Source organism: Hemicordylus capensis, chromosome 2 (assembly GCF_027244095.1).
Source record: "Hemicordylus capensis ecotype Gifberg chromosome 2, rHemCap1.1.pri, whole genome shotgun sequence".
NCBI classification, from domain to species: domain Eukaryota; kingdom Metazoa; phylum Chordata; class Lepidosauria; order Squamata; family Cordylidae; genus Hemicordylus; species Hemicordylus capensis.
Window position 1 is genome coordinate 384,212,489 of NC_069658.1, and position 18,950 is coordinate 384,231,438.

The 18,950-nt window shown below is 44.9% G+C and overlaps 1 protein-coding gene across 3 annotated transcripts in view; it reads left to right on the forward strand.

Annotated features, from left to right (window-relative positions):
- The first annotated feature begins 678 nt into the window (after positions 1 to 678).
- The window catches only part of PMP22 (peripheral myelin protein 22), a 35,340-nt gene continuing 17,068 nt past the window's right edge, over positions 679 to 18,950 (forward strand). Inside the window, exons 1-3 of one of the 3 annotated variants that reach the window (XM_053303278.1) lie at positions 679 to 947; positions 4,271 to 4,371; positions 6,049 to 6,142. In XM_053303278.1, the coding sequence (XP_053159253.1) occupies positions 4,294 to 4,371; positions 6,049 to 6,142 (172 nt within the window). In that variant the 5' untranslated portion in view covers positions 679 to 947; positions 4,271 to 4,293. Of the gene's footprint in view, positions 948 to 1,438; positions 1,760 to 2,446; positions 2,604 to 4,270; positions 4,372 to 6,048; positions 6,143 to 18,950 lie in introns of those variants that run through there. The other 2 variants (XM_053303277.1, XM_053303279.1) reach the window with 2 other exon arrangements.

Here is an 18,950-nt window from a genome sequence, read left to right on the forward strand (position 1 = left end):
CCTTGTGGTGGCGGCGGCAGTGGTAGTGGGCCCTCGCGGTGGCAGTGGTGGGGGCCTCATGGCAGGGGCCCGAATTTCTCTCTCTCACAGGGGCCCAAACCTGCTCTCAGCGGCCCTGCTTCCAAGATTCACACATATGCCTAAACATGTGCCTATGTGCCTAAACATATTGCATGAGAAAGGCTACACAACTAATACCCATCTGTATCTCCAACTTTACAGGAAAGTCAACTTTAGTTTAGGGTTAATTACAGTATAGCCTGGAGGAGCACCCCTTTGTGGTAAAAAAAAATGCAGCTTGAGGAAGGTCCCTTTGGTGCACCCTTTCTTTGGGCCAAGTGTATTAAACAGCTCTTGAAACCTTCAAAATGAAGCCTCAGAATTCCTGGGCATTAGGAGACAAGCAGAGGCCCTGTGGCTGCATCACTGTGTACCTGTGGGGTTAAGTGCCAAAGTATTTCTCAGCTCTTTTTGCTGCTTGCTTTGGTATCTGAATGACAGCTGTCAGAGAGTGATTGACACTTTTATTCCTTTAGCTGCTTCCGGGGGGTTTCCGTCAAACTTTCCCACCACTAAGATGTCAGCACGGCCACTCCCCCGCGGAGTAATCCTTTGCTCACCCTAAATAGGCCCTGCGTGTTCACTATGTTCCCTGCTGGGGGATAAAGATAGAGGCGCTGTCCCTTTAAATAGTAAGGGTGTTCTCTCTCAGACCACCATGACATATCTGGGCGTTGGAACTGGGGCTGAATAAACTGGGCAGGCACGAGACCTGCAGTTGCAGTAAAGGGTTTGCAACAGCGAGGGCTGACCCCACACGCAGACACACACGGGTGGTTTGGAGAGCAACTCTTCTTCTGCATAGGATCCAGCAACTGGAGTTTAAACCGCCTGGCTCTCTCTTTGTAGGGAATATCGTACAAAGAAGCGCACGCCCTTTGGCACTGGTAAGTCCACCTTGCGGGGCAAATGCCCATCAGGATTTTGTAGCTTTACCTCTCATAGGGCTCGGAGTGTCAGACCAGTCCAGATCATCATCCCAGCTTTATAGATCAGACTGGCTGTAAAAGATGATCCTCAACTCCCTAGGTCGGATACTCGTCTCAATTCTACCGCATCGTTTGTAGGGAGCGGGGCATGCCGGTCGAGCTTCAATACGAAAATCGTAAAGGGCTCTCAACCTTCCCCCCCCATCGGATTCGCGCGTGTGAATATTTGAACGAAAATGGAAGAGGAAGCCAATTCTGTAGTCGATTTTGCTTTAGAAAACAGATAGGTTAGCAACGTGGACATGTGTAGTAGCTGATGAGATGTTGTGAGGTTTCAGGGGTGAGGGAAGCGGCGCGAGACTTAGCCGCGTGAGCAGCTGGAGGCAGGGGCGTAAACAAGGCTGGAGTGGGCAGCTTTATTTTGTGCACATCAACCGAGGGAAAGAGCAGTTTAAAAAGCCACTGATATGAAACACACAGGTGGACAGGCCCCTTCCAAGATATCGGATCAAGAGCAGCCGTAGGGCAAAGATAAATTGACCTCTTGGTCGCTTTGGTCCATGCTAGAGTAGTTAAGCGAATGTCAAATCCAGGGGTGTAGTGCGGGGCGGCGGGGACGCGCAGGGACGGAGCGAGCGCCGGTACTTCTCGGCTTGGTGGTGGGCATGGCCATGGGGGCTGTCAAGGAGAGCGCCTGCACTTCTGAATTTGTAACTACACATCACTGGTCAGATCATAAATCGCACCCCCGGGAAAAGCTATGGAAAGAGGTACGTAAAGAGTGCAATTAATTTACTCTGTCTGGGCTAGCGTGGATCGTGCTGACGATCCACGTCATCCAGACCGGTTCCCATCTACCCTTTCTCGATCCGCCAGAGATGTCTCTTCTTTCTCCGGAGCAGCGATCGGAGTCCGTAGTAGGCAACTCCATCGCCGCCGTGTCTGCCTGCGGAGATTGTTTCCATACCCCTGCATTGGCTCCCAGGACTTGCATCCATTCCGCAGCCATTCCAGGACGAGAGACCGTAAGCGGAGATCTTCGGGGGCACCGTCGGGGCATCCGATCCGCATCCGCCTCGTGATCTTGCCTTGTTCTTCAACATTGCTTTCCCGAGACTAAGCAAGGAGAGGACTTATTCCGAAGAGGGTCTTGGGGAGCGCCGGGCATCCCCTTTGGAGAAATTGGGCTTGCTTTAACAGGCCATGATTTCTGGTTCCTCATTTTTCCACGTGGCTATGGCGGGGTGGGGGGCGGTTGGATGGCGAGACCCTTCTGGAGGAGGAAGTTCCCCTGGGTTCCAAGGAAGAAGCCTAGTTAGCGAATCGATCGCTCCCCCCGCCCCGTCTCCGGAAAATTATTTATAGACGGGGCTCAGGCAGGCCGCCTGCTTTCCTCCGTCTGCTAGACACACCCCGCTTGGCACTCAGTCACGATTGGGGCGTTGTTCTTGGTTGGAGGCGAAACTTTTCAGCTCCCGCCCCCTGCAGGCTCAATCGGTTTGAGTGCCGAGACACGCGGGCGTCTCGTCTTCGAATTGGACTCGCTTTCGACGGGGACACTTTGCAGCGGCAGGCAGAACCGCCCCGGGTCAGGGATCGAACTCTTGCAGGGCAGTAAGTAGCTTGCATCTTTCCCCAGCTGGGGAATCTTCACCCAAATGCCCTCTTCGAAAGCAGCCCCTTTGCCCTTACCTGCTCATCCTCGTTCAGAATACAGTCAGCCACAGCCTATTTACCGATTTCTTTCTTTCGCCCCTATCATCCCCCACAAGCCGGCAGAATTCTGTGGGACCTAGTAGGGATCCGATCGTCAGTTGAATTGCTTGGCTCTAATGGGACCTGCGGGACTTGCAGAGCCCCCATGGCTTCACGCATGGAGGAAAGTCAGCTACACCAGGCTGGGTTGGGTTTGATGTAATTAGAAACGGGCTGAAACATTTTAGCACGTAGATCTCTCCCCACCGCCCCGCCATGGAAATTCCGCTCTTTATAAAAGTCCCTTGGCAGATTTCGGAGTGTGTGTGGGGGGCGGGGTTCATGCTAATATATTTATATTGAAAATAGAGAGAGAGCATTTCTCCTCGGATCTCTGCCACCCAGTCTCAAAACTCAAAGGAGTTTTTTGATCCTTTACTGGGGTATTATTGCAAATATCTTCTTGTCCAGCGGCTCTGAATCATCTGCATGATTTGTCTTTTTGTGGGCCCTGTAGGCCCCCGCCCCAAAGCATTTCTCTTCACTTTCCATCTCATTGTGAATATCTGGGATATATTACCCCCACACACACACACACACACTCTAACAAATTCCACTGTGAAGGCCATCGCACCATTTGGGAATCTCTGTGTTTGTCCAAAGAGCTTTGTCATCTTGTACAGCAGCAGGGAGTTTAGCTAGGCTGGGTGAGTTTGCAAGGTTAGTGGTTTAATGGACTCCAAATGTTGATTATTCAATGAAGAATGGTGGCTTTGTGGCATAACGGTTTCCATTCCCCCGCCTCCTAAACCCCCTGAGCCAGTGGAGGTCTGGTTCAAGCGGGTGACTGTGTTTTCCTACTTTATTTTAGACTTTGCTTTATTTTTGCTTTGAAGCTGTTTCTTCAGCACCCCTTCAGAAAACAGATATTTGATTTTCGTCTGTTTCCAAGGAGAGCCCCTGGGCTAAATGGAAACTTTGAGGAATGTAAATGGCATTTGAGTTCCTTTTATATGCCAGGAGTCACCATAAACTTTCCAAATCTGGAAAAATGAAATTGTGCCTGAGAAGGAATAATCCACAGTCTAATATTTGGGGGGGGGACAGGTGGGGAGTTCTGCAACATTTATTATTACAAATATTTCACCTCTGTCTATCTGGGGTACATCCACTGCTCTTTCCCCAGCAGCGTCAATCTTCCTTGGTCTGGTTTATTTCAAATCTCACATTTTTCAAATTTGCCAGTTTGGCAGGAATTCTTCAGACATACAAGACGAATTTATTTAAAATTGGATTAGTGCTTTCCCCTTTTAGATCTCTGTGTTAACTCCCTGAAAACGTTCCCTCCCAAACTCACACTTAGCCACCTCCTGTTTATAAAGCAGAGGTATAGGCTTGTAAATTTTGCCTCCTTAAACTGAGCCTTATGGTGTGTGTATTTATTTTCTGTCTCAGAAGCCCCCTCTGCTGTTCACTCCTAGAGGATTGGCTTGCCTCATCGTTCCGCTATCTTACATACAAACAGGGCTGACCACAGGTAGATGGTTTCTCAAGCTCTACTTAAAGGTGTTTTTCTTTCTTTCCAGATCTAGCAGAGACTTTTGCCAAAATGCTCCTTTTGTTGTTGGGGATCATTGTGCTCCACGTTTCAGTGCTTGTCCTTCTCTTCGTTTCTACAATTGTCAGTGTAAGTATGCACCTCCATCCTTGTTTTTTTAGCTCCTCACATGCTAATAAAGTGCAGAATAACCCAGAAGCTTAGCAGAAGTTGGAATCTTTTCCGGTTTTCAATCCTTATTACGGTCAACGACCAGAAAAGCATAAGAAGTTTTGTTAAAAGATTAACAAAACAAAATAAGACAATTAGATAAGATGATAACCACTACCCAATAAGCTAAGACAAATTAACTAACTCTTAGTGAATTTTACAAACTATAAAACAAAATGGTGCAACATTTAAATAAATTAGATCATTCTGATCAGACAGTAAATGAATCTGAGTGGCCTGGAATTTTAACTAAAAAAGGTAATAAAACAAGAACGGATATCCTTGTAAAAAAAAGAGCGTATATAAGGGCATGAGCTGTTGATACAATGGCACCTGCACCACAAGGTCAGAGCCGGGCTACATATGGTATTTTCTTAAATTTTATTCTAAAACGGTTGTAGGGAGAGTTGGAATCTGATCCTAATAATGTTTACTGGGGCATAATTTCACTGGCATCCATAGGAGTTTGCTTCCAAGAAAGTACTCTTAAGGCTGCCAGCCTATTCACACTTACTTGGGAATAAATCCCATGAAATCCACTAGAATATCTAAGTTAGCATGCTTAGGGTTGGGTTGTTCGGGTTCTTAATGCAGTGCTCCTTTATGGAACAGATTAGTGTGAAAGCCCAGTCATTTCTCAAAGGAACAAACACTTGTGGAAGTTGCAGCCCAAACTGTGCTCCAAAATAGCTTCATTGTTACTATCCTAGGACATTTGATCCTCACCAAAGAAGCTTTGTGTTTGAGAGAGTGTATATCAAAATAGGTCAGTATTTTCAATTATATGATATCTTCAGATTTCTTTTTCAGTGGGTTAAATGAAAGGCAAAACTGAAAATCTAAAGCTTTGCTTAATTTACCACAACTTGTTTTGAATACCAGGAAAGAGTTCATCTGAGCATGTGCAGAGTGTATTCTCCTTTCGTGCATTCTCCAATCACAACCAGCTTCTGGGAGAAAGATTTCCAGGCAACAGCTCTGCAGTTACCTTAGGCAGAGATGTGGCTATGCCTAAATGAAATTCATTGTGTGAGCAGCTCGTTCACTCCTGGCATGCTTTATTTGCATGCTTTTCAAGCAAGTCTTATAAAAATACTTACAAAACTCTTAACAGATGTTGTAGGAGTGCATGCAGAACCATTCTCATAGCCCTGCTACTGAGAGGTGAGGGTTGAGGGGAACTGGTTTTCCCTTCCCTTGAAAGATTTGGCAAACACTAAAAGAGATGGTTTTTTATTTGAACTTTTTTTTGCTGCTGCAGTAGCAGCAGCAGCAGAATCAAAGGAATAAAAAGACACAAAGAGATTTTCTCTCCACAGTCAGTCTAAATAGCCATGTCTGCATTTGTGTATTCACTTTTGGAAAGAAGCCTTTTAATTTGTGCATTGCATGCATGTGTTGAAAAAGTGCTTCTTTTAAAGTTTTTCATAGCACATAATTGATTCATTTTGACACTTATAGATTCAAAATTAAGCAAGGATGAACATACCTGTGAAATTGCACTAGGAAATGTATTTATTTTAAAACAGGGTTTTCTTTGGTATTCAGTTTCAGCTTGATTTTGCCCCCTCTCATGAGTCTGCCTTTCTCTTTCAGCAATGGGTTGTTGTGAATGGGCACACGTCAGACCTCTGGCAGAACTGCAGCGCCACCCTGAGTCCATTTCACTGCTTGCCGTCATCCACAAATGGTGAGGATTCTGGTTGGAATTTTCTCAACTTGGTATAGAGCCCCCCGCCGCCCCCCCGCAAAAAAAAAACCTTTTAAAAAGAACTATCATCCTTTATCATGTCTTATACCCGGTGATACTTTTTTGAAACATACTTGATAGGAAGCTAGTCCTGGTAGCTTGTTTGTGCAAAATCTCACAATTTGGACAAAATTCTCGCAGCTTTGCCCTATTGATGTTTATACCTTGCACTGTTCCCTTCACCATTAAACAAGTGTTGCTTGAGTCAACAAGTGTGTCCAGCTTCTTGCCAAATCTTTTGGCAAACCCAGCCACCTAATCAGCAGCATGTTGGCCTATTTAATTTCTTGAGCCCCTTTCAGACATTATGTTATACCCTTATTTAGATATCGGCACACTCTTACATATTTTTGTCTGAATGACTGTGCCTGCACTAATTTTAAAAGTGAACCTGGGTACAGACCCCTCAAATGCATGATACACATAGGAGCTGTACAGCTGTACCTGTGTTCAGCATAACAAGGTTGACCTAATGGTGCAGGGATGGGGAGGGTGGGTGGGGGGAAAGGCAGGATTGCATCTAGCTTCCCCCTAAATGATCCTCATTGTTTTCTTGGCTGTGCTGCTCACTTGCCCACACAAGTTCCACTTCCGGAAGAAGTGTGGTGATCTGGAGGCCAGGGAAATCTCGGATTCATTCACATTTTGAGCAGGATAGCAAAAGGAATGATGCAGTAATACCTGTATAAGTGTGACCCCAAATGAGTAGTCCAGAGAACAAAGTCTTAAACATAATCAAGAGATCTAGGTTCAAATTTCTCCTTTTCCATGTACTTACTGTCTTTCAGTTTCACTTCCCCGTATATAAAAATTCTACAGGTTTGGGTCACAATGGTTTTGTGGAGATGTGGCATGGAACATAGGAAGCTGCCATATACTGAGTCAGACCATAGGTCCATCTAGCTCAGTATTGTCTACACCAGGCCTGCTCAACTTAGGCCCCCCAGCTGTTTTTGAACTACAACTCCCATAATCCCCAGCCACAGTGGCCAATAGCCAGGGATTATGGGAATTGTAGGCCAACATCTGCAGGAGGGCCGAAGTTGAGCAGCCCTGGTCTACACAGACTGGCAGTGGCTTCTCCAAGGCTGCAAGCAGGGATCTTTCTCAGCCCTATCTTGGAGATGCCAGGGAGGGAACTTGGAACCCCTGTGCTCTTCCCAGAGTGGCTCCGTTCCATGAGGGGAATATCTTACAGTGCTCACACATCAAGTCTCCCATTCATATGCAACCAGGGCAGACCCTGGTTAGCTAAGGGGACAAGTCATGATTGCTACCACAAGACCAGCTCTCCTCCATGGAAAACTTCCCACTTCTAAAATTACCACTTGACTACGAAAAACTTTAGAGGTACAGTGAGGGGAAACTAATAAGCTGGGTTTTAAAAAACTGTATAAATAGGTCAGGTGACATGCCAGATCAGATCACAACTTATCTACAGCAGCAGGAAAATGTGTATAGTAACTTTTTTTTGAGGAAAATAGTTATGCAAATGAGGGGGAAATTTTCATGGGGAAGTTTTCCAATTCAAAATTTATAGAAAACTGAGAATTTGATACATTTTCTATATGAAGGCTGCAAAACTATACATACTTACCTGGGTGTAGGTCCCACTGAAGTCACTAGGACTGTGCTATAAAAGTGTCATAGCCATGGTTTGTGAAACTAGGGCCTGTGTTGAAGGAAATACTCCTGGAAATGTTTTCCTTATCTGCAAAGCTTTTGTTTTCTGAGTGTCCCTTATTTCTGCTCGCTTTAACTATTGGTTGGTTAATCATAAGAACATAAGAACAGCCCTGCTGGACCAGGTCCAAGGCCCATCTAGTCCAGCATCCTGTTTCACACAGTGGCCCATCAGATGCCACTGGAAGCCACAGGCAGGAGTTGAGGGCATGCTCCCCTTCAACGGGTACTCAGAGGCATCCTGCCTTTGAGGCTGGAGGTGGCCTATACTTGCAGTCTTTGTGAATATCATTGCATATGTCTTGTTCATGCATTCCACTTTGGCTATTTCAATAGCTTAATGCCCAGAGGTGTCTTATATTAACAACTCTGCAGTCAGATAATTCAGAAATCGGTGATTCCTACTTGGTGATCATAAATGATCTTTCTGCATTCAAGGATATTTGAACCACAAGCATTATTATACTCCGTAATGTCAGAATGCTATGAAGAAACCAAAAGGTTGATCAGGAGAATATCATGATTATTTTTACTGCATATGTAGCAGATGTATAAGTATATGGCTATTTCTGAATTTACAAAATGGTTTTGACAGAATTCCTCACCCAGTGTTCCTAAGGAAACTTGGCAGCTTTGGGATAAGAGGCTAATAACTAGTTAAAAGACAGGAAGCCAAGAGTATAAATAAATGGCCAATTTTCTCAATGGAGGGAAGTGAACAGCAGGTTCCCTCACTGATCTGTATTGAGATTAGTGCTATTTAGCTTAATTCATAAATGGTCTGAAGTGAATAGAACCACAGCCAAGTTGACAGATGACATTAAACTGTTCATGAAGGCAAAATTCCAAGCAGATTGGGAGAGATTTGTCCCGACTTCTTCAAAGCCAGTTTAAAGGACAAAAGAACGGCAGAAGAGACTGTGTAAGGCTATGCATGGCTCTCAGTCTGGTAATTCCATCTTAAAAAAATAATATTATTGTGCTGAGGGAGATACAGAAAAGGACTACAAAATAATCAGGGAGTGGACCATCTTCAGTTTGAAGAAAGACTAGAGAGGCAAAGTTAGGTGAGGGGGAAAAGCCAACAGAGAAAGAACTTGATAAAGGATTATAAATTATGGAAGATATGGAGAGATCGTATATGTAGAAATTGTTCTCTTTCTATTTTTTTTTTTAAACAACCTGCTAGAACTTGGGATTATCTAGTAACACTTATGACACCAGTTGCCACAGGATATTGTGATGACCACTAGGGTTCAGGGTGTGTGTGTGTGTGTGTGATTCTTCTGTCCAGGAGTGCAGAGAAGTGGAGCCAAGGGGGCAAACAGCCCCTGCACTATACTAGGAACATAGGGACATAGAAAACTGCCATATACTGAGTCAGACCATTGGTCCATCTAGCTCAGTATTGTCTTCACAGACTGGCAGCAGTGGCTTCTCCAAGGTTGCAGGCAGGAATCTCTCTCAGCCCTATCCTGGAGAAGCCAGGGAGGGAACTTGAAACCTTCTGCTCTTCCCAGAGTGGCTTCATCCTCTGAGGGGGCAGTGCTCACACATCAAGTCTCCCATTCAGATGCAACCACGGCAGACCCTGCTTAGCTATGGGGACAGGTCATGCTTGCTACCACAAGACCAGCTCTCTCCCAACCACTAGGCTGAGGGCCCCTCAACATGCTATTACTAATAACTGGCCACATTTGAAGGAAGGGTGGAGGAGGGCCCCTGGACCATGGTATTTTTCTCTACAGCCCTGGTTCCTTTCAGTGACTATTAGCTATGATAGCTAGTAGTGAAAGCTTTTAGTTCATCAGCATTATACAGTACTTCTGATTACTGGATGCTGGAAACAGACTGCAGAGGATAGCTGCCTCCACCATGACCTGTTTGTAAACTTTCTAAATACATCAGACTGGTTATTTATTTATACTTATTTATATGTTCCATTTTTATATTGCCTTTCTGCCTTGACCAAGGCACCCAAAGTAGTTTACTGGATTGAATAAAACCAACCAACCACTGGACTTGATAGAGGCAAGAGTACTCTTTATGTACTAGTAACTTGCTTCTGTGCAGGGCGGGGAGAAAAGCATTCTCCCAGCAATGTATACAGTTGGCATCCTTGCAGGCGTGTAACAGAAAGCAGGGTTTTGTCCATGAAAGGAGGTAAAAGAAATAACAAGGTCAGTGTAATGACCCTAGCTGAACTCTTTTTCAGTTTTCCCTTCACAAATGCTCAGTCGCTCTGGGTGGTTCTTTTTATCAACAACCACATGCTCCACCCAGATCAAGTTGTTGTACTTTTTGGCAGCTCTGGCAACTGCTTGAGACACGCATTTGGGTTTCTGAAAGAGAAGATCTTTCAGAGATGTTCGAATAGCCCTTCTAATTTGTTCACCAATCATCTTTCTATTTGTGGTTTGTTGCAGTTCTGAGAATGGTCTTAGAGGAACAAAGCCAAGTACTACAATCTATATTATGGACATTATTACCTTCCCCAGCTGTCATTCACATCTCCAAGGCTGTGCAGCTTTGAGGGCACTTAACTATTGCAATCATTCCTTTCTCCATCAGAGCCACACAGATAATGGAGTTATCTCATGCTGTATCTGGGCTGTTACTCGACTTGAGTAACTTCATGTTGAATCACCTTGAGATTCAGACCCGAAGCACTTCTGTTAACATGACACTTGGGCTGGGTTACACAGTAGGAATGGCCCCATTTTTAAATGCCTCCCAGCCCTATTTCTCTAAAACTGGAATCAAATTGATGATGACTCTTTCAAATCAAAGCTTGAAACTGAGTTTTTAGTCCTATTAATTACTAAGTAATTTGAAGTCCATGGCCTCAGATGTTCAGTGGCTCTAACTTATTTGGTATTTTGAAATATACAAATCTAACTTGAAATTCATGACTCTACAATAAGGCAGTTCACACAATCAGAAACAGGGTAGGACAAGCATCCTACCCAAGTTGGGGAACAGTGCACATTCCTGTGTTGTGATTGTGCGTGAGTGAAAAACAAGATAGGAGTTGCTGGCAGTGATAATCTGCAAGGTTTCTTCTGGGTAGGAGAGTTTTTCCTTCTATTTCATTCAGCAGCTGGGTAGAATCTAGTCTCCTACCCAGCAGGAGCCTTGCAGATAATCACTTCTGCCCACCTCCTATCTTGCTTTTTACAAGAACAGGATCGATCACAAAACAGGCACACATGGACGGTTCCCAAACTGGGCTAGTTTGGTCAGCAGCCAAGTTAACATAAAGCCAAGTCAAAGCCACACATTAGTGGGGACACATTCAAGTTGGATAGAACTCTTCCTCAGGCTGGGTTTCAACAACAGCAAAACAGAAGAGAAAAAGATATTGTTGATCAAGAGTCAGTAGAATCTCTGACTGCAATGTGACAGGCTTACATTTCAGATTCAGAAAGCTCTTTGCAGGCATACTGAGGGTCAAATTACAAGTGGCTCGCACAGACACTTGATTGCTTCCCTTGGTTATTGTTGTTTTTAAATGTTCAAAGCAGTTGTGGAAAGCTGCTTTCTAGATCAGAACTTTATGTGCAGAGGATCCTCTGATCGCCTTTCCTCCATGCTGTGTTCTTATAAATATTCCTTCCTAAACTAATTTTTGCACAGATATCAGAATTTGTTGAAGAGTTTATATCCTGCCTTTCCATTAAAAATGGCTTGATACCTGTATTCTCCCCTCCAACTGGGTGAAAAGCAGCTCAGAGGGAACAATTTTGATAGGCAAAATGTTCTCAGGGAAGGAGTTCCCTCTCCCAGTGAATTTTTGATCTAGATTGCCGCTTCCCACAGCTGCTTTTAAAAAAACAATCATTTTATTTTTAAAAACCTCTTGGGGAAAACATTCACGCAACTAAGCATCCCATGTAGTTTGACCCAAAGTTATTTTATTCCCAGTGTAAAAGATCTTGGATTGCCCCAAAGCATAAAGGACAAAGAAGCAATAGTCTTCTCCCTTTGAAAACATAAACACCAGCTGTTATTGCAATTTGCCTCTAGCAAATTAGAAGTTTGCTTAATACACTGTACTACTTGCAGAGTTTGGGGGTTTAATGGGCCTTCCGAGTTGAGCTTGGTTCTTGCCAATTTTTGGAAATGATTGAATTTGGCACTGTCAGTGGTGATTATCATTTCTGCACTAACTGAAACTCAAATCAAAGTACTTTAGGAAAGAAATCTCAAAAGCAAAATTCTAATTGGTTTTTTCCTAACTCATTAGTATTTTCTCCTGAGGTCTCTATCCTTAAATCATCTCACCTAGAATGATCCCACAGGCATCAAGAAGAATAGAAGACTAATCTTGAAAGGTGGTGGTGGTGGTGGGGAGATTTTGTCTTACTTGTTTGAGAGAGGCAAACCTGTGGTCATGTTGAGGGCCACTTCTTGCACCGAGTTGTCTGTGGATTTCTGGAATAACTCCACTGTCTTTGGTGTAGAGATAATCAGAGTCTGCATCAGGATCTGACAATCATCTCCTGCCCTCTTACATGAGTGAAAGCTCCTTAACACAAAATCAGTGGGATTGCTCATTTGATGTAAGTTCAGGAACAAGTCCTTGATAGCAGTTGGGGGTTGGTCATTACAGCATAGATGAGAGAGCCGAGGCTGCTGGGGATGAGGTTGCCTGGAGTTCGTTCAGGTTTTGGAAATGTGTCATCTTGGAACTGGCTAGTGACTCTGTAGAAGATGACAGTCAGGAACCTGAAACTGGTAGAATGGGACCAGATTCAACCCCTTCATAGATTTGGAGCAGTAGTTAGTTGGTTGCTTGTTTGCTTTTTAAAAAATGCACCTCAATTCTTCTTTTACTGCATTTGTATTTCCCTGTAGGTCTAGTTCTGTTTACCTTCTGCATAATGGGAGGCATTTTTCCAGTGGCAGCATATCTCCAGACAGCCCCTGGTTCCACAGGAACTAACTAGAGGGAACTTGGCTTCATAAAGCCAGTGAATTCCAGCATGCATGTGGTGATGCTGGAGTTACATTTGCCCTGCGAAAGAAAGGTCCCTGTTGGAGGTTTATGCAGGAACTTTGGCCAACAAAGAGCTGTTGTGTTTTTGCTGGTGGAGAGCTCTGTAATCCTTTAGGTTGAAAAGACTCCTAATCAGCCAGTTGTATGTTAATGGAATTGTGGGTGCTTCGCATCGGGAGGGTTCTTCAGCAGTTTGCTGTAATGCTAGTTTTAACTATGCTAAAAGCAGCAAGGCCAATGGCTTGTATTTCCCAGAAGAGGGAACTCTTTGCAAAATGGGTGTGTGTGCGCTTGTGTATGATGCTCTCTTCTTGTGCCTCTCTGCTGGCCCCTAGTGGTATCAGTTCCGACTAGACAGTCTGGATGCCCCTGTGTAACAATGTAACAGATTTACACACTATAGTTATGTCCTTATTCAGCAGTTGGTGGCATTAGTTTAGGCACGGCTATATATGCAGGCTGGGCATGCTATTTCAGAGTCACTCATGCACAGCACAATTTGGCTGTGCTTGTATTTCAAATATAAAAGGATGCACTTAGTGGCACCCTGGAAATTGGGGATGTTGTTTGCACAGCTAAGTAATTCTTGCTCTTAGCAGCGGATGTTTATATTAAAGGAAGATCCATATTTCACAAATGTATGGTGAAGGGATGCCTTCCTTATCCCAAAAGACAAGTCTTGGGTGTTCGGTATAAGTAAATTCTTTACAGCCAAGGATGGATTGAAGCAGAAGAGAACCTTGTGCTGAGCCATATTCTAGGATGACCCCTCCCCTCCCCTCCACCCCCCTGTCAGATCTCATGCACAGAGACAGGCCCACCTAGACTTCCCTACTGGCCACCATGACCACAGCTTCCTTGTCTTAAGATGAGAGCACCGCAACTATATTTTGAGCTCTGGATATCTTAGCCCTCTTTAGGTGAAATCGCCATGTGGTCAGTGAACACATGAAAGAGGAGGAGGAGTGAAGAGGGACCACTTTGCCTGGCTCTATTGACTGACATCTATGGGACTCTTGTACAGCTGTGTGCAAGTTGGGGCTTGCACACAGTGCAAGTGAGTGGAACTTTTGGTCTCACAAGGTTTCTGATCGCATGGAAGACCCTTAGTGTTTACAACTGTATATGCATAGAGACCTGCACAATGTGCGGACAGGCAGACGTGCCAATGTTTAGTGCATGGCCAGCCAGTGAAGAGGGAATAACAGGCATGGTGGGGCAGGGGACCAGGACCATGGCATGCAGGGTGGGGCAATTTAATCCTTTCCCCTCCCACCAGGTTCTGATGATAATCCCCTCTGCAGGTGCTATTAGCCCTGGAAAGAAAACTGCCATTGGCACCCTTGAGTGCTCCCTTGCAGGGCCTAATGGCAGTTTTTGGAGTCCCTTGTGGCTTTGTGGAGTCCCTTGCAGGGAATAATGACATCCTGTGCATGCTTACTGGGAAGTAAGTCTCATTGGCCAATGTTCTGTGCACTGGAATTAACGCAAAGCCCATGCACTGTTTTAAGGAGTTCCACAACAGCTTTGGGGCTGCCTTTCACCCGAGCTTCACTCCCAGCAGCTTGCTAACACTGAGGCTGCACTCTGCAGAATGTTGGCCACTATGTTCAGTGGGACTTGCTACCATGTAACTGAGCATGGGACTGCAGCCTGACTGAAACTGGGTTTCCTTTTGGCTGCTTAGTTCTGGCATGTTGTTGAACTCTTCTCTGCAACTGCAAAGGTGGCAATCTTTGTTTGAAAATACAAAAGCGACGAGTCTTAGGAATCTAACAAAAGCCATCCTGTTACAAACCTTAATGGGCTACATGTTTTCTCCTCCTGCTCTATAATAAGTACAGTATGTGCCCAGTCCAGTTGCAGACCAAGAGCATAGTGTTGAGAAGCTCCCCACAGAATGTATTTTAACCCTCTCCCCATCTTCACATGATATGCTGACCGCACACTGCATGACACCCATTCATTCCTGGTATTCCTCCTGCAGTTCACGATCATACATCAGTAGCTTGCTAATCCCCAAGCTTTTGAGCCTGACACTGCTCCTGCTTGGGAGTAACCTCTCACCAGGGGCCTGGGGAGGAGCTGTCTGCTGCCTATGGGGAGGTGCAGCTGGGCCTTGGCTTTCAAGGAATGTCTAGTCATGTTGCAGCATTCCCAGTGTAGGGCTGATGGGCAGGGTTACAGCACATATGGAGTGCCTCCACATTCTGCTGGATCGTGCGCAGTGCAAGTGAGCATGAGTCTGATGTAGTCAACAGCAAGGTAACCCCTCTAATACAAAACTGGCAACATTTCCAAGCATAATGGATTGCTGTGGTATCAGAAGACATTCTGCTACACTGTTAGAATAATAAGGGTGCCCCCCCTTTTCCAAGAAAATGCTGTAAACTGGGAATTGTTCCAGTTGATTTGTTTGAAGAATCACTACTGGGAAGCAGTTAAGATTTGATTGGTCAGCCATAAAACAAGCTTGCAAGAATGCATCAAGGGCTCCTCCTCTGCCCTGCTTCTCTAGCCTAAGACTTTTACTGTTGATTTCCAGAGATTATGGGTTTCACCAGTGGGGCTCTCTATTCACGGATAAGAGCTTTTGTCAAAGAAAGCACCATTGTATTTATTTTGTAGAAAGGGACACTAAGGCATTGAGCATGTAATGGTAACATTTTCAAAAGAATGTGTAGGTCACCATGGGTTTACTGTTCTTTAGTAAACCATGAGTGACCATGAGATCTTGGTTTGGTGTGAGAAACCTTTGACCCACAGGCCAAATCCAAGCGTTGGTATCTTTTTAAATTTTATTTTATGGCAATTGCCAAGTCCCAGCAGGTGTGCTGCAGCAACAAAAAGGTTCTACAGCCAGAAATAGCTGCCAGCAACAGCCTGTAACAGTACTGTTGGTCCATAGAAGGTTGCAGTTCTGTACCTGCTTGGCTGGAAGCAAGGTCTGCTGAACACAGTGGGACTTGTATCTACATAGGTCAGGCTGCAGAACAATTCCCTCTGTGACTTCCCCATGTCCCAGTTGGTTGGTCTCAACCTGACCTTGTCCTTGAGCCTCATCTCCACAGGTCATTCAGCTAGAGGAACTGGTCCTAAGGAAAAAACTGGCAAAGTCTGGTTCAGGGGAATATTCCAGATGAGGTACAAAGGTCCCTTTGGTAGCTGATGAACATATTCCTAGAGAGCTCTCTGGCAACTATAATTCCGGTTAGTCCCTCCTTTTCTCTCTTCTGGGAGAGGCATCTACAAACCAAACTGGTGCATTGGAGGGGGATTGTATGTGCCCCTCACCAGCTAAGACCACCCTTTGCCCTCTCTTATTGTATATCTTTATTTAGGATTTTCCTCTCAATTTCTTTTTCAAGGTCTGAGTGCAAGTTCAAGTCTTCTTGAACCTAGTGAGATGTTAGCCCTGCATGTTGTAGGAGTGTACAGGTACTGTACATGTTTTTGTATGGATGACTGTACCTGCTTTAAAAGTGAGCCTGGGTACAGCCCCCTCAAATGCATGGCACAGGTATGAAGTGACTGCTATACCTGTGACGTGTGAATAACTGCACCTATGTACACTCATTAAAGTGTTGAACGTAATGCGTAAATAGGACTTTATTTTCCAATTAAACATGAATACGATTGGACTGTATGGGAAGAAAGCAGTGTTTTAGCTAAGAGCCAAACCTTTTAGGACTTTTATCACATAGAATTGGACCCAGAAGGCACTTATATCAAGCCAAAGCACAGTTGCAATTCAGGTGACTTTGAAAATGTGGACTTTACTGATTTGTCTCATTTCACACAATATGGGTATTCACGCGATCTGCACGTGGGCAGCAGGGAGGGAACGCAGGGTCCAAATCGTCTCCCCGCCCCCAGACAGCAGTGTGCCTCTTCTTTGGGCGCTCTGCCGTGCCGCTCTCCAGAGGCCAGGATGGTGCGTCCCGGCCTCCGGGTAACCCACAGTCAACGAGTGCAGTGCATTGGAGAATGCCCCCATGGAGAATGCCCCCATGGAGAATAGAGTGCCCCCCATGAGATGGGCACTCTAGGTTCATGTCGCTGTGTGTGCTCAGGCTGCAAGTAGCTCAAGCTCACACATGATCCTGGCAGCTGCCTTAACCTTGGCTAAAAGCTGGGCTTAGAAGTTGGATTTGGCTGGACGGGAGCGCCAGGATTTGTGTGGATCCTGGTGCTCCACACGAGCAGCCTTAATGCATATTCTTGCTCTCTGTAGGATCCTGTTAGAAAACTCACCCCTGTGAGCATAGCTGAACAATAGAGTAGGATCAAATGCACAAGCCTACATGGCAGGCATCCGAGATGGTGGTGATGTGGGATGTACCTCTCCTGCCTTGTGTATGCAGTGTGAGATTAATTAGTCCCAAACTGTCCTCGTTGATTTTCAGTCTATAAAGGGCTTGTATCTACTGAAAGTCTTTTTGGATGACAACATCCCTGCTCACCAGAGAGCAGCCTCAGAGGCACGGTAACAGTGGGATTGATACCTAGTCTCCATGTCAGGAATGTGTTCTTTTCATTTGGGCACATTCTTCCCAGTTAGGATCACTCCTCAGTTAGCTGACCAGTATGCAACAATTACAAGTTTAAATGTTGTACTCAGAGTTTAGCTTGCACTGCCAGACATTCCTTGTGTAGGCTTATCTCAGGAATTCAGGACTGGATCCCACTTGTACATCAAAAGATTATCAGTCAGATCCTCGACTGAAGCAGCACCACTGAGGATGCCAAAGACCCCATGGAATTCCAAACTTTTGATCAAGACGAGATGGCATTCTTCAAATGACATTTGTGGGGGCTAAAATATATCTCGTCTTTCTCCCTTCCTCTACTTGATATTGATGCTATCACAGCACGGCATGCTTTTCATTCAACAAAACAGGATTTCTCTGGGTTGTTGAGAGTCGGGCATACTTTTTAAAGATGTATTGAGTAGGGTTGCCATTTTTGTTCTTCAGGAATGGTCTTGCTCTTGTGCTTTTGACAGCAGTCTGATGCATTGAAATGTAGCAGTGAACCTTTTCCTGTCATGGAGACAAGTGGCTTCATTTACCAAATTACTGTGTGCCCGACTGTTGTTAAAGGACTAGGAGCGAAGCCTGTAAGAAAGGCAGCAGTGCTACCTGGGACAAGCTGCAAAGACATGTGCAACACTTCAGAGCTGCTAGCTTTTTTCTGCCAGGGCTCCTGTGCCTTTAATAGCTGCATATTGGGAAGAAATCAGTAGGTGAAGCCTTTCCTAACAGCTCAGTGAGATAGAAAAGGCTTCACTTGCCATATTTGGCTCACGTGCTGCTATTCCAAGCAAAAGAGGCCTGCTGGTAGAAAGTTTAAAACTCTGTATCCATTTTTTCTTTTGATGACAAGCCCAGGGATGTTTTGTCACTGGCAGCTCTTTGAAGCTCACATGCACCTTAAAAAGAAGAATATACATGGTAGTATTATGAAACAGGTCAGTATTCTGAATGTATCGCACATTTCTGTTACGTTTGCCGACTGATTCCCTATTATTAGTGAAAACCAATGTGATCTAATTGCAGTAGGCTGGACTTGGAACTGGGAGACATGGGTTTGAATTGTGATTGCTTGCTACAGCTTTCCTGAAGGTGCCTTTAAACTGTTGTATAGCAGACAGACATGCAGTGTTCCAGCGCCCGACATCATTGAATATCTGTGCTAGTAAACACTGCATCTGTTGATCTTCTGCTTGTCAGGCCACTGTTAAATCACAGGACTCTGATCAAGCAAAAACGTGGCAATACCAGTTCAAATAACTGCTGGGTCATCAACTTACTGCGTGGCCCTGGCTTTGTTGTTATCTCAGCTCGAAGTTTCTGTCTATAAAAAGGGGTGATAGTGGCCTACTTCCGAGAGTTATTGTGATGAAAAAGAACCTAGGCATTTTAAAGCTTTTTGCACATCACCAGGGCTATATACATGTTCATGGACTGATTTCTGTATATCCTCTGGATGCACACTTGGTAGGATATGACTAGCTTCTGCTGAGCTTCTACTGAGATGACCTCTGCTAACCTGGCAAAGAGGCAC